Source organism: Perognathus longimembris, chromosome 21 (assembly GCF_023159225.1).
Source record: "Perognathus longimembris pacificus isolate PPM17 chromosome 21, ASM2315922v1, whole genome shotgun sequence".
NCBI classification, from domain to species: Eukaryota; Metazoa; Chordata; class Mammalia; order Rodentia; family Heteromyidae; genus Perognathus; species Perognathus longimembris.
Genome location: NC_063181.1, coordinates 4,838,414 through 4,854,182, shown reverse-complemented (window position 1 = coordinate 4,854,182; position 15,769 = coordinate 4,838,414). Strand labels below are relative to the sequence as shown.

General features: G+C 43.3%; 1 protein-coding gene across 2 annotated transcripts in view; it reads right to left on the bottom strand.

The window, feature by feature from the left end:
• Positions 1-15,769, bottom strand: part of Kif13b (kinesin family member 13B) — a 130,110-nt gene that overhangs the window by 87,952 nt on the left and 26,389 nt on the right. For both annotated transcript variants that reach the window (XM_048330316.1, XM_048330315.1), the window contains exon 3: positions 5,228-5,240. In XM_048330316.1, coding sequence (XP_048186273.1) covers positions 5,228-5,240 — 13 coding nt within the window. The remainder of the gene's footprint in view (positions 1-5,227; positions 5,241-15,769) is intronic.

Genomic DNA, 15,769 nt, shown 5'->3' with positions numbered 1-15,769 from the left:
CACAGCGTGTATCTGTAAAGGAAGACAGAAAGATGAAATTCACTGAAGGTGTTCAGCAACAGAATAATGAGGTGGGAAAGGGAAAGTGACTAAGGGGTCAATTTGTATAAACTACTTTATATCCAAGTGTGAAATGGCATAATGAAACCTCTTTGAACAAACGGGGAAAAGCAGTAAGAAGGAATACTAGAAATATACTACAGGTCCTGTCTGGGGTGTGGACAGTGGGGGGAGAGGGGGCAGGTGGAGAAGGTGAAGGAGGGCATGGTGAAGCTTGGGGAGACTGGCTGGGTCAGGAGGAGGGAGAAGGACAGGCGTGGGGGTTAGGATCAGGGTCTTGTCAACCTGACAAGGTGCATTTTATGCATGTCTGGACATGGTAACATGAAACCCCTGTACAACTAACTGAGGCTAATACAAATGTATAAAAATAAAGATAGTCGTCAGTGGGATAAAACAGACTGTTTCCATTATGACATTTTGCTTATTACCAAAAGATGAAGTAGTTCTTTTGCAATTTTTCCTTTACTAATTTTATCTTTTGTCTTCTTTGGATGTCTAAATGGTTTATCCATTTGTTCATGGTTCATGTTTTGTAATTAATTTTAAGTGTGAATGTTTAAAATTCACCCCAGTTCACCATTCATCAAGCTCTCCCAGTCACAGACTTGGCTGCTGGCCTTCCTAATAATGGTTTCCTGGGGGGGGGGGGGGGGGGAGAGAATTGCTTGCTTGTGAATTTGTTGAGGTTTGAACTCAGGGTTTCCCTCACCTGCCAGACAGATGATCTACTACATAAGCCATGCATCCAGCCTTCTTTACCTTGTTATTTTGCATAAAGTCTTGTTTCTTGCACAGGGTGGCCTCTGACCAAGATCATCTTACCTAAACCTCCCACATAGCTGGGATTATGGGTATGAGCTACCACTCTCAGCTTGTATCTTTTTATATTAGCTTCCTCTGAGTCTTAATTGAGAGTACTTATGGTTTACACAAATGCATTTTGCCCTTTCCCAATGGCCCCTTTACACTGCCATTTTCAGCCCTGGGGTTCCCAGGCCCACTGTCTCAACTCCCTCCTATTAACATAAGCCTCAGCTCAGTGGTAGTGGCCAATACTGTCTCAGCTTTTTGAAGCCTTCAGTCAAGGAGGCGCCTCACGCACATCAGTTTTCCCATGGTGAACTTGGCTGTAGTCCTCAACCATACAAGGCTCTGTTGTACTTCAATCATTTTGGGAGAACCTGTGCCCAATTCCAAAGCCCCGTATACTCTCCCAGCTCCACTTATTGATAGTTTTTGGAAGGGTCATGAGTGCTGTTTGTAATGATGACATGGCTATAGTATTTTAAGATACTTTAACTGTCCCTGTCCTGTTCTGCATTTAGCACTGAGTCAATGGTTCTGTGTGAACTCACGAGGCTATCTGGACCAGAAGTACAAAAGTTAACTTTTATAAGAAAAGAAACTACATTATGACAGTAAATTAAGTCTGTCTGTCAAAATATTTTCCCCGCCACTCCCTAAAATTAATTCAAAATGAAGTGGAATTATGTCCAAAGGGAAGAGAACTGGGGAAAAGAAAGCACCTTTTGCTCAAACAAGATTGTTTGCTTGTGCCTGCTGGGTCAGAATTGAAATAAACACAAGAATGACAGTTGCCATGAGACTGATGAGCTCCTGGAGAAGGGACGAGGTCCCTGGGAAACTTAGTTCAAGGCCTGCATTAGGAGGCGCCAGCAAAGGACATAGGAGTCCTAGGAGGGTCTCAGGATGCCAGCTAAAGGGGGTGGGGAGGATTCCATCAAGCACTCAAGAGGACTAGAGCTTGCGTGCATCTGAGCAGGAAGCATCACAATTCCCAGATCTTCGTGCACAGGAGAAAGTAGGGGAGGCACCGGCTCCCTAGTGGGCTCTGCAGGTGGGCAGAGGGAGCAAAGCAGGGACAAGTGGTTGACAAGTTCCAAGAGGCAGGTGCCCCCATAGCCCAGAATACCCCTGCCCAGGCACAGTCCTGCCATGCAGATTGCTTGCCCTCAACCTTTTCCCAGAGCTGAATATCAATAAATCTACCCACAGTGCTAGTTCACTAGGAGTAACTCTCAGATTCAAAGGGGAGCAGGAGCATGAGATGGAAGCAAGGAGCTGTGCGTCATAATGTCCAGTGGAGGCCCCATTTGCCACCCAGTGAGGAATCACTGACACAGGGTAGCATTAAACAAAATTCAGTGCTATTATTAACTTAATTCTGTTCTAGCTGTCAGCTCTCATCCTTTACCAGTTTATTTAATTCTGTCCTTCACCAACTAAGCAGAAAGCATCTAATTCTTTTCTTTCAAGGTGAGCTCTTGTTCCAATGCCTCATGTGTAAATATATCAAGACGCCAACTTCTACCTGGCACTCTCCTCTGTTATTATTGGGTTTATCCTCGACTTATAGATTCACTATCAATCACATTTTTCTTCTTGATCTCATTAGAGAAGCTATCACTGAAGTAATCATAGCAATACCCCAGCCCATGAGTAGGCCTATTTCAAAGGAAACCATATAAAAAAGGTAAGAAAGCACAGCTAGAAGAAGAGAAGTGGGACTGGAACTCAGAGCTTAAGCTGGCAGTGAGGCTCAAAAGCCCACACTGCACAACGAGGCTACATTAGCCCTATTCCCCAGTCACCTAAGTCACAGCAATCCCTTGCCCAGAGGAGACATGTTCCAATACCCTACGTTGGTGCCAGAAACCACAGATGGAACCAAGTCTACACATGCCATGTTTTCCTATTCATCAGACCTACGATAAAGTTAAGTTTATAAAGTAGGCACAGTAGATTAACAAAAACTAATAGTAAAGTTCAATGATTACACAATATACCATAATAAAAAGTATGTGAATGTGGTACCCTCCCCCATCCTCTCCCTTTTAGTTCATACTATAAACTCAACTTTGCCTAGGTTCTCCTCCTGTAAATGAAAGTGCCACAGCTCAGCTCAGAGCTGGGAATCATTAAACACTTACTGCTTATTTACTAAAAAAGAAATATTCAGGGGGGCTGGGAATATGGCCTAGTGGCAAGAGTGCTTGCCTCGTATACATGAAACCCTGGGTTCGATTCCTCAGTACCGCATAGATAGAAAAGGCCAGAAGTGGCGCTGTGGCTCAAGTGGCAGAGTGCTAGCCTTGAGCAAAAAGAAGCCAGGGACAGTGCTCAGGCTCTGAGTTCAAGGCCCAGGACTGGCAAAAAAAAAAAAGTTCAATGATCCTCATGAAGTTTTCACAGTTCTATAAATTACTGTAGTACCTCCCAGATAATGGGCTCATAAACTAATCAAGCCCATCTTTTTCTATGTAAACATTATTCCTTTTAATTAAAAAAGTCTTTGTTAGGGGCTGGGGATATGGCCTACTGGCAAGAGTGCCTGCCTCGTATACTTGAGGCCCTGGGTTCAATTCCCCAGCGCCACATATACAGAAAATGGCCAGAAGTGGCACTGTGGCTCAAGTGGCAGAGTGCTAGCCTTGAGCAAGAAGAAGCCAGGGACAGTGCTCAGGCCCTGAGTCCAAGGCCCAGGACTGGCCAAAAAAAAAGAAAAAGTCTTTGTTAGGAGTAACAAATATACATTCACATTAACAAAGTCAACACAGGAGCTTTCATAAAGTAAAAAATGTCTGCCAACTATATCCTCCACCCTAGTGGCCACCTGTGTTAATAATGTTTCCTTATTTTTTACTCTACAAAGCACTTTTTTTTTCTTTTTTTTTTTGCACCAGTCCTGGGCCTTGGACTCAGGGCCTGAGCACTGTCCCTGGCTTCTTTTTGCTCAAGGCTAGCACTCTGCCACTTGAGCCACAGCGCCACTTCTGGCCATTTTCTATATATGTGGTGCTGGGGAATCGAACCCACGGCTTCATGTATATAAGGCAGGCGCTCTAGCCACTAGGCCGTATTCCCAGCCCCCAAAGCATTTTTTCTAAACATCAAGGTACACCTGAAATAAAGAAAGTTTAATTTTTTAATAGTCATGAAATGATTTCTGCACATTTTCACTGCAATTTTGTCAGCTCAAAAAGAAAAAAAAAAAGCCAGGCGCCAGTGGCTTATGCCTGTAATTCTAGCTAATCAGGAGGCTGAGATCTGAGGATCATAGTTCAAAGCCAGCCAAAGCAGGAAAGTCCATGAAACTCTAATCTCCAAATAACCAACAAAAAGCTGTAGCTTAACTGGTAGAGCCCTAGCCTTGAGCAAAAAAGCTCAGGGACAGCACCCAGACTTGAGCTTAAGCCCCAGAAGTGGCGTGCACATGCACACGTGCGCGTGCGCACACACACACACTGCACTTTCTTTCATAGGAAATAAGAGTAAGTGTTGACCAGGTATGGTGGTACACAATACCTCAAGTACAAGCCCAACCTGAGTCATAATAGTATGTTTAAGGCTATTCTGGGTTATACAGTGAAACCCTATCTTTGGAAGGGGGGAGGGAAAGAAGGAGGGAGGGAAGGGAGAGGAGAAAGGGAGGGAAGTAAGGGAGGGAGGGCACGGAGGGAGGGAAAAGAAAAGGGAAAGGCAGAAGGGAAAAGAAGTGAAGAAAGACAAATATTGCCATATCAACTAGTCATCATTCAGAGTTCCAAATACTATGTCTACACATATTTTAGCAACAATAACAGAGAATAGAATTACAATTCAACCACAGGCTCTAAAATGAAAACAACTCCCAAGAATGTAGATGAAACTGAATTTCCTGGAAGTCCTAACTAGCTTCAAAGAAGACCCTGGTCACATCAAAAATGCAGTCCTTGTGAGGTTCAGTACATCTGTATGTCCCCTGGGGGACAGAGGTCACCCTAGAGACTAGCTCCAATCTGACACCCCTGGAGGAGGCTGAGGACCCACAGGTTTCTGTGGGTCTAGTAAAGCTATCCCAGCTGGCTTAGGAGCCAGGAGAATGAATTGGCCTAGAAAGGAGCAACCAGACTTTGGAACTGCCAGTCTGTGCCAATCTATGGCACACAAGGAATCTGTGTTGGTGTTGCTAGGAGACTGGGAAGAACTGGTCAGAGTACAAACACAGCTTTCCCTAAACCTCCACCCATCCTGTGCCAGGGCATGGCTTTGGGCTTCAGAGAAGACTGGAAGCTGGTGCCTTATAAACTAACAGGGAGAAAACATTTTTAGTTTTGAGAAGAACCACACACACAAACAGCCTACAACAAACCAAGTCTCTTACCTTTGGCTGGCCGCTGAGTTCCCAGGAGATGCCACCATTGACATGAAAGAAAGGAAGGAGAGTTAGAAAGAAATTTAGTTAAGAAAATACTTCTTGAAAAGTGCTAATGTAAACATGACAAAGAACTGCAATAAGAAAAAGAAAATACTGCCTTTAAAACCAAATAACTGAAATTTAAATTAATAATCGATTAACTTTTAGTATAGAGAATTGCTAATTATAGAAAACTAACTTGTATATCTCTACCAGAAAAAAACAACTTACTGGACAAAAGTTCTAATTTCCCTGCCTTTTATATTTTGGCATATCCTTGTATATGACTTATAAATATTTCTTTTACAAGACCTTCCGAGCTGGATGCTGGTGACTCATGCCTATAATTCTAGCTACTCAGGAGGCTGAGATCTGAGTATCACAGTTTGAAGCGAACCCTGGGCAGGAAAGTCTATGAGACTCTCATCTCCAAAAAACTACTGAAAAAGCCAGAAGTGATGCTGTAGCTCTAGTGATAGTGTTAGCCTTGAGCACAAAGAGGCTCAGGGACAGCATCCAGGCCCCGAGTTCAAGCCCCAGGGCCAGCAAAAATAAATAAAATAAAAAGATCTTCTGAGACTCTTCAGGGGAGGAAGGACAGGAAAGAATGGGGGAGGGCGGGAGAGGGAGAAAAACTGCATAACGCATTGAAAGTCCTTATGAGAGCAGCACAGAGAAAACCACCAAGAGTTGATGGTCAACAGGAGGTAGGGAAGAGAAGCAGGCTCTGGGTGGTGAGTACTAATGGGGCTAGCAGGAGGAGGTGTGCTGGAACAGAGGGCAAAGAGGTTGAACACTGTTGAAACTGATTATTTGCATCTATGAAAATGAAACCAGGAAACCTGCTGGATATGCTAGCTTCTCAAGAGAGGAGGGCAAGGGGTGTGAAGAGCAAGACTCCAATACAGTGTGAACATGTGGAAATGTAGTGAAGAATCCCCCTCCCCCAAGTATAACTAATACAAGACAATTAAAAAAAATCTGAGCTCAGCATGGTAGCACACACCTATACAATAGTCCTAGCACTCAGGAGAATGAGGCAGCACAATCCAGAGTTCAAGGCCAGCCTAGACTACACAGTGAGACCCTGTCATAACACTCCCAAAAACCTTTACTTCTTATCCAACTTCAAGTACTTTTCCCTACTTTACCACAGCAGCAGCTTACTCTCTTATCAATACAGAACTTTCTACAAGAAGTGACTCTGACCTAAAGAACAAAGGGTGCATCAAAAGAAAAGCTAATGTCTTGAGTTAATACTCCTCTACACTTGCCCAGTCACTTTAACCCCCAAACTGCCAGTGGCTTACACCTTCCCAGAGTACAAGAACAAAAGCATCATGTGCATATCCAAGTTGTGAGAAAGTACAAAGAACTCCCATGGACCTTTCACCCCCAAGTCTCCCATTGTTAACAGCTACCACTGCCTTCCTCTCTCCGGGCTACCCCCTCTCCAGGCTTCCTCAAGGCTTCAGAGTGCCGAATTCCTAAAGGCATAGGGATTCATTCACAGAACAGCCTGGCGCCAAAGCCAGTCAATGCCAGAATAAAGCTGGCTGAGGTGGCACACACTTGTGATCCCAGCACTCACGAGGCTAAAGCAGGAGGACCATGAGTTCAAGGTCAGTCTGGACTGCATAAGGAGACCTTGTCTCCATGAAACATAAAAAAAAGTAAACTGTACATGACAATGTCTGCTTTCAACCATCTGTATATCTTCTTGTCCCTTTGTCATGTAAAATTTTCCTCCAAAGGAAACAACGCTAATTTGGTTTCTTTGTTTTTTGTTGTTTTGCCAGTCCTAGGGCTTGAACTCAGGGCCTGAGCACTGTCTCTGAACTTCTTTTTGCTCAAGGCTAGTGCTCTACCACTTGAGCCACAGCGCCACTTCTGGTTTTTTCTGCGTATGTGGTACCGAGGAATCGTACCTAGAGCTTCATGCATGCACTCTACCACTAAGCCACTTCCCAGCCTACAACATTAATAATTTGTACCAAATGATTTTAGATAAGAACCCTAAAACACCCTGGAAACACCAGCAAATGGCCACGGATGTCCGCTAAGAGTTTGGAGTAACACCCAATATGGCATAAGAGAAAATAATTTCTTTGGAATATGAGGTATGGAAAAACTTCCTGAGAGGAAGACTAGTGATTTGTGGTGCAGGTGACCCACGTGTGCTGTCATGGCTTTACAGATCTTCACAAAAAGAGAAGCACCCACTCCTCAATTACACACAGCTTCATCCAAGACCTAGCTACAGGCGATGAAAGCAGCGAGTGTGAAATGCAGGTGAGAGGCCAGGCACATAGTGCACTACTTCCTTCCATGCCCCAGAAACTCTTCAAAATGCTGTTTTGAGTAGCTTCACTGTCAAGAAACTTTAAGCTCAGAAAAGCTAAAAGACGTCCAGCACACAGTCATGGATCTTGGGTACAAAACAAGGTCTTCTGATTCCCAAATCCATGGCCTTTCCCCTTTCTACTCTGGTCAAAACAGCCTGAACTTAAGAACCATGAGTCACACATTAACAATCACTTCTGTTAACACTAACATCTCCCAATGTATTAATTTCCTCCATTCTAATTATTACCCAACACAAGTTACCCGTTGGTACTTAGTTTACTATTCACTATGCATATGAAAACTCCACATTATCTCTCCTGAGAACAAAAAAAGTTACTGAGTATGTTACTTCAAGTTTAAATGTTTTAAAATTTAAAAACCAATAAATACATACTTCAATAAAATATGGGACTCACCTGAATTCAGAATAGTATAATAAAAACAAATCAGTAAATTAATTACAGAGCTAAGTTTCCAGCTAGATTCTGGTAGCTACAACAGTAAAGCTCAAATAACCTGTACAGCCAGAGGACACCTGGAGATGTAATTACAGCTCTGTACAAAAAAATAAGTAAATTGATTAATTAAACAAAACCCTGTCAAAGGATAGTTGCCATTCAGCCCAGCCATGCCTCACCAATTCCAAGATCCCTTATTTGGAAACCTTGGCTACCCGGGTCACTGTGGAGATTTAGAAAGCAACAAAAACCAGCTGCTGTCCAGTCAAAAGAAATGTCACAAAAAGTACAAGCCTTTATTTCTCAGCTGGGCTGAATTAATTTTGCTGTTGCTTAACTTCATTTCGAAATACTTTCTGACTTACAAAAGCTAAAAAAGCAGTGTAAAAAAAAAGTCCTGTAAAATGTTAATGACTTCTCAACCACAGTGACAATTTCCAACATCTGGAAATTAGCTATCAACACATAATTTATTAAGTAATTGATATTCAACTTTATCAAAAATTTGATATCTCCTCCCACTGTTGTCCTTTTTCTAGCCTAGGTACATGCTGCATGTAGCTGTCTTACCTTCCCTAATCCAGACTCTGTTTGCCCTGGTAGATAGATACTCGGGGTACAATACCCCCCCACACACCACTATTCTGTAGACTATTCCTTGGTGTAGGTTGCCGAGTGCTTCTTGTGCCTACAACAGGTTCTGTATTCTGGCAAGCAGAATACCCGTAATGGCAAGCCCTTCTGGGTGCATTCAACCAGGAGGCTATGATGTCCTTCCCCATCTTGTAACAAACCAGGCCAATTCTGATCAGCTGGTCAGAGGCATCTACTACTAGGTTTCCCTGCTGTAACTTCACTGGTTTCCCCTTTGTAATTGGTATGTATTTTATGAGGAAAGACTTTGAGACCATATAAATAGCCTGTGTTCTGTCATGCTTTCACACATTAACTTCAGCGTCCAGTTATGATTCTTTCCTGCAGAGACCACTAGCTCTCAAATAGAGATGGTCTCATTACTGGAAATGTAAATAGCATCGGTCCAGACAGATCAACAGGGACAGAGGTGTATTTGTGGAAGAGGATGGGAAATACAAATGGTAGGGCTACAGCTAAGAAACAACTCAGTGGTAAAGCTCTTGCCTAGCAGGTACAAGGCCCTAAGTTCTATCCCCAATCCTCACCCATTGTAAGGATGCATGTTACAGATTAAAACTCTTACCTATAAATAAGCTACTTTCTCTTTATTCCTTTTTATTGGCCTGAGGGACCTGTCCTTATGTCTCATTTAAATAATAAGTCACATCATAAAAATAGTCAAATAATACTAATGATTAAGAAGCCAAAATATAAGAAATTTCAAATTGTTGGTGATCTTTGTAAATTTTTACTAATACTTCTAACATTACAAAATTAAAATTGTTGAATCTAAAATTAGACTGTATAGTATTATTCATGTATAAAATATAAAAATGCCAACAGGTTGATCAATGACTGCCGTTAATTTACCAAAACCAAACATTAAATCCAAGTACCATTACCTCTTTCAATTCTAAAGTTTAAGTTGGAACCCTCACAATGAGACAGATTAGGAATCTGTTTTGAAACATCTCACTGAGAGCCACTCTGGTACGGATTACAAAGAGCTTCTTCTAACACAGCCATACTACGTAATGACATTGTTGCTCTTTGGGACTTAGCTGGCAGTACCAGGAACCAAACAACTGTGTGATGGTCATTCTTTTTCCTGTCACTTTGCACATCAGGAATGAAGCTGGGCTGACTAAAAATCAATACCCCAACTAGACTGGCTGAGGACACTTCTCTACCTTTCCTTATATAGCCAACACTAAAGAAGTACAGATCACTAAAAATCTGACCCACTTTCCCCTCAACATCTCAAATACTCCATTCAATTTTAAAGAATAATTTTTGACAGCATCATGGATAATGTAGGGTATGTCTGGAGAACAGGGTTCAGGAGATAAAGGAATCTGACAATTCTACCAGTCAGAGAATAAACCAAACCACTAGAATCTTGCAGGATCTACTGGGGAAAGCTACTAGAAGTGGGATACCTCTTTAATGTAGATATGGCAGTGTTTTGAACCCTGGTCTCCATCAGTGGAACTATCTAAGGACAGCAGAAAAGCAACTGCTGAAGACAACCCGTAAGAATGAGAATCTGTCTTGGATTACTTGAACAGCTCCTCTTATCTACAGTAATAATTTTTTAAAAAGCAGTAAGTATTCCATGAGTCTACTACAAAGTTCCTGGAAACCAGTGGAGGATCAGGGTATGCAAATTACAGCTAGAGCATCATCTCCCTGTGATACCCACAGGAGAGTCCTCCACCGGCTACCTCGTCACATCCTGTATCCCACACACACACTTGGACAACACTAGGCCCTCTAACCACTCTGCTTACTCAAGCCCTTGCACTTAAGAGAAAAATCTCGGTGATATTTTTAACTTCTTTCAAGCATTCTTCCTTAAGAACCCTAGTGAAAAGAAAGTCTTTCCCCAATTCCTACAATAACCCAAACTACTTCTATTGCATATGCAGGATCCATCACTGTCTCATGACAAAAACCTTTCTGACCAGTACCAGTTGAGCCAGACAGTGAGCTTCTGAACGACACTGGGCTTCATTCATTTGAGTCACCACAAGGCTTTGTGCTTGGTGGGCACAGTCCTGGGGCTTGGACTCAGGGCCTGAGCACTGTCCCTGGCTTCTTTTTGCTCAAGGCTAGCACTCTACCACTTGAGCCACAGCACCACTTCCAGCTTTTTCTGTGTATGTGGTACTGAGGAATCAAACCTGGGGCTTCATGCATGCTAGGCAAGCACTCTACCACTAAGTCCCATTCCCAGCCCCTGGCACATACTTTTTAAGTTCTTTAGGTGGCCTGGCACCTGTCTACAGTTCCAGCTATGCTATGTACCAGGATTTCTTTACCCCACAAAGGTCTTTTTCTAACTGGTCCAGTGGTACCCTCTGATTAGTCTTAGAGCTTTCAAGCATGATTTTCTTTCTAACTCTTGGGGTAACTCCTATTCATTTCTCACTTCTCATCATAATTGCTTTTTCACTACTTAGATCTTTCTTAAACATCCTTATGTTACTCTCAATCACAGAATGAAATTTTACCACCATTCCTCCTTTCCAAATTAATAATAATAATGCAAAAAAATCAAATGAAACCAGGAAATGTTTGTAACAAAGCATATGGCATCAAGACGGAAAATATATCCATAAAATTTATTTTTGGAAAAACAAAAACAAAAACAAATGACACTAACAGTCCTCCCAGAAGGCAAAGGAAAAGAACTGAGAACAGAAAGTTATTTAAAAAGAATAGAAGGGCTGAGAATGTAGCTTAGTGGTAGAGAATTGCCTAGCATGCATGAAGCTCTGTGTTTGGTTCCTCAGTACCACGTCAACAGAAAAAGCCGAAGTGGTGCTATGGCCCAAGTGGTAGAGTGCTAGCCTTGATCAAAAGAAGCCCAGGCCCTGAGTTCAAGCCCCAGTCATGGGGAAGAAAAAAAAAAAAAGATAGATCCAGTCCCCCTCAAAGCAGTAAAAACTATGACCACCTCTTGGAGGTGGGAAACTTCTTGAAATCAAAACATCAATCTGGGGCTGGGGATATGGCCTAGTGGCAAGAGTGCCTGCCTCATATACATGAGGCCCTGGGTTCGATTCCCCAGCACCACATATACAAAAAATGGCCAGAAGTGGCGCTGTGGCTCAAGTGGCAGAGCAGAGTGCTAGCCTTGAGCAAAAAGCAGCCAGGGACAGTGCTCAGGCCCAGAGTCCAAGCCCCAGGACTGGCAAAAAAAAAAAAAAAAATCAATCTGACAACTCTCTTCTACTGGGATCTTTACCCACACAAATCCCAACTGGTTAAGAACAAATAGACAAAAAAAAAAAAAAACCTGGGCTACTAGCCAAGCACAGTGGCTCAGGCCTGTAATCCTACCTACTCAGGAGGCTGATATCTGAGGATCTATGAATTCTATCGTTTTAAACTGTCAACTATTGGAGGAAAGTTCAAAGAACACAAGCACTAGTTAACTCAAGTGATCACTTGCGAATCACCTCCCTTTTATCATCTGTCAGACACACATCCCAACAGGAGCTTTAATTCATTAGTCACTTGCATCATCAGAAAGTTTAAATTCAGTCAGACACTGATTCATTTGTGGGGCCTCACTTCACTTGTGGTTTCTAACTGTATGAATCTCTATTTTTCCTGAAAGGCTTTTTTTTTTTTTTGTGCCAGTCCTAGGACTTGAACTCTGGGCCTGAACACTGTCCTTGAGGTTTTGTGCACAAGGTTAGCACTCTACCACTTGAGCCATCCCTCCATTTCCAGCTTTTTGGTGGTTAATTGTAGGTAAGAGTCTCATGGACTTTCTTGCCCAGGCTGGCTTTGAACTGAGATCCTCAGACTTCAGCCTCCTGAGTAGCTGGGGTTACACTCATGAGCCACTGACGGTCATGAACTCACTGGCACTCAGTGGATTTTGTTATTGTCTTAATTAGGTTCATGTGACTGAATTTCTTCTTGACTAGACTGGATTTCCGTGGGAAAAGTTATTGCTGAGAGAAATTAACAAACTCTGGGTTCGATTCCTCAGTACCACATATACAGAAAAAGCCAGAAGTGGCACTATGGCTCAAGAGGTAGAGTGCTAGCCTTGAGCAAAAAGAAGCCAGGGACAGTGCTCAGGCCCTGAGTCCCAAGTCCCAGGACTGGCCAGAAAAAAAAAAAAAAGTTTAAAATGTTGTCTTCATATAAGCAGTGGTAGGTCAAGAATTCAAACTAAAGTTGGAAAGAGTGAAAACTTCAAGGAAAAAGCAATGGTGCATCTAACATGCCTGGTGCACAAACGTTCACACACGCTTATAAACATTTTATGTCACCATTAGTATGGCTTTGTTTTATGATGCAACACTGTCTGCGGTTGAAGTCAGTTATCAGGTTGAAAAAAACTGAAATTTCAAGCTCGTTACTATAATTACTCCCCAAATCCATTGCTTAGCAAGAATTTGCTTGGCTTCTTTTAGCAGAAATTCAATTTTCAAGCATTTCCCAACTATCTACTTGACTACCCACAGGGAAATACTGCTTAGTTTGGTGGACACAGCTATGTTTATCCCTTCCCTGAGATGTGGTTTTCATGTGTGTAATGTCTCTCAATCCATGAGCCTGTTTTCCTTCTCAGTCATTCATTTAGCAAGTATTGACTCCAGTCCACAGACGGCTGGCCTCAGGAGCTGGGTGAATAAGGACTTGCTGGGTGGGTTGCCCAGACTGGCCTCGAACTCCCTGAGCTCCAGTGGTCCTTCCAACTCAGCCGCCTGCATCACTGAGATGTGGTCCAGTTCTTCGCCAGCCCAGAGGAAGCTCAGCTATGCTTTTTTACTCCCCACAGGACACCTCCTACCTGCCCAACCTCCAGCACTCTAGAAGGGGTTCCTAGCTTGTGCTGTCTCTTAGGCTGACAGGAGCGACAGGGATCAAGACAAATTGATAGGCTGAATTGAAACTGCTTTGTACAACAACTGAAAGATAATAATAAAATTCTTTCGTCAATTATTTCTTTCGAAATAATAAATTTCGTTCGTCAGCCAGCTGCTGGTGTTCACATCTGTAATCCTAGCTACTTAGGAGGATGAGACCTGGAAGTGAGAGGTTCAAAGCCAGCCTGGAGAGAATAACCCACAAAACTCTATCTCCAATTAACCAGCAATATCGCTGGAGTGAAGGTATGGCTCAAATAGCAGAACTATGAACAAACAAGGCAAGCGAGAACATGGGGCTCTGAGTCCAAGCCCCAGAATCAGAAAAACAGGAAAAATAGTATAGAGTAGGAGCCAGGTTTTTGAAAAGATAATTCGGTTTTCCTGAATTTTTTCCTGCTTGCAAGAGTTTTGCCTCTCAACTAACAGGCTTTCTTAAGAATGAGTATTAAGAACAGATAAAACAGTTACGTCTGTTTTCCAGGCTAGAAATCCACAATTTGGTAACTGAAATTAACAACTGACCTCGAAAGGAAGCTACTTATGGAAAGACCACAGCTTACGTCACACCGTTAGTCTGTCGAGATAAAAGCGAAATTTTTAACTATGAAGGTGACCTGTGGGAATGGAGAGGAGAGCCTCTCTGAAAGATTATGTGAGTAAAAACTTCAAGATTTAGTCCTAACCGGAAAATTCTACTGCTTTAGAATTGATTCAAATGATGAAATAAAAGGGAACAGGGTTGTTTTGTTTTGGGGTTTTTTTTTTTTGCCAGTCCTGGGCCTTGGACTCAGGGCCTGAGCACTGTCCCTGGCTTCTTTTTGCTCAAGGCTAGCACTCTGCCACTTGAGCCACAGCGCCACTTCTGGCTGTTTTCTATATATGTGGTGCTGGGGAATCGAACCCAGGGCTTCATGTATACAAGGCAAGCACTCTTGCCACTAGGCCGTATCCCCAGCCCGAGAACAGGGGACAAATACAGCAACAACAGTCAGTGTACACATGTGATGTCAGAGCTCTCCTCCTTTCCTTGCCCGCCGGGGCTGTATAAGCCATGGCCCTCACATGGGAGAGCTGCTGTTCTGCCAGGGCCTGGTTCCCCACACCTAGGAAATCAGGGCTTGCTGGGATGCAGCTGCCCTTTGCAGTGGACGGATCGGATCGGATGGATTCGCCTTTGGAATCCATGGAATGCAGCTCTACATGCTGCCTGCAATGCGAGGCTGCCCTTGGCCTGCAGCTTACCTCTCCGCTCACCCCTGAGATCTCAAAAGCGGAGGGCTAGCAAATGAGCCCGTTAGGAAGGTTTCCTTTGCTGTGAAGTGGTGTAGACACCTCAGAACCAAAGCGGAGTCACTGGACAACACATGTCTAGAAACCCTACCACAGGGTGACTTGTCCAGCTGGGTGACTTATCGTGATGACAGCGTTAGCACTGGCTGTGACTAATGCGAATTTCTGTCCCAAGTAACTATTCCTTTTTTTTAATGTACTGGTACTGGGGCTTGGGCATTGTCCCTGAGCACTTTTGCTTAGTACTCTATCACCTGAGCCACAGCTCCACTTTCAGCATTTTGCTAGTTAACTGGAGATCAGAGTCTCACAGATTTTACTGCCAGGGCTGGAAAAATTCCCCACACTTCTTGCTGCTCTGCCTTCAAGGCATCTGCACCATCTCAGGCTGGTATCAAGTTTGCAGCCTCTGTGACCCATTGCCCTGGGGCAGTCCTGCCCTCCCTAGCCTGTCCTCCACACTTCATCAGTGTAATCTTGTACTAAGTGCATGGTGTCGAGATCCATGGAGCCAGACAGGCCTTGTTTGACTCTGAACAAGTTATTTAATCTCTTTGTGCCCACTTCTCCAGCAATAGAAGGTAAATAATGACAAGGCTGCCAGGAGGATTAGCTAAGTTCATACATGTAACGTGCTCATAGCTGGGACTGGATTTGTCTGTGTCCCACCCTACCTCCTCATACCCTACCCATTCATTGTTGATATGTGGCTCATTCTGCCTTTGCACTTCCTACCACCAAGGTCATGCTGTTCTATCTGAAACAGCTTCACCTCTGAACCCAGAGAACAGCACCCTCATCAGTTTCTACTGACACCTTTAACCTTGACAGAAAACTAATAGCAGTAGTGGTCTCCTTGACCTCCCTTCTCCCAGCAGCCCCAC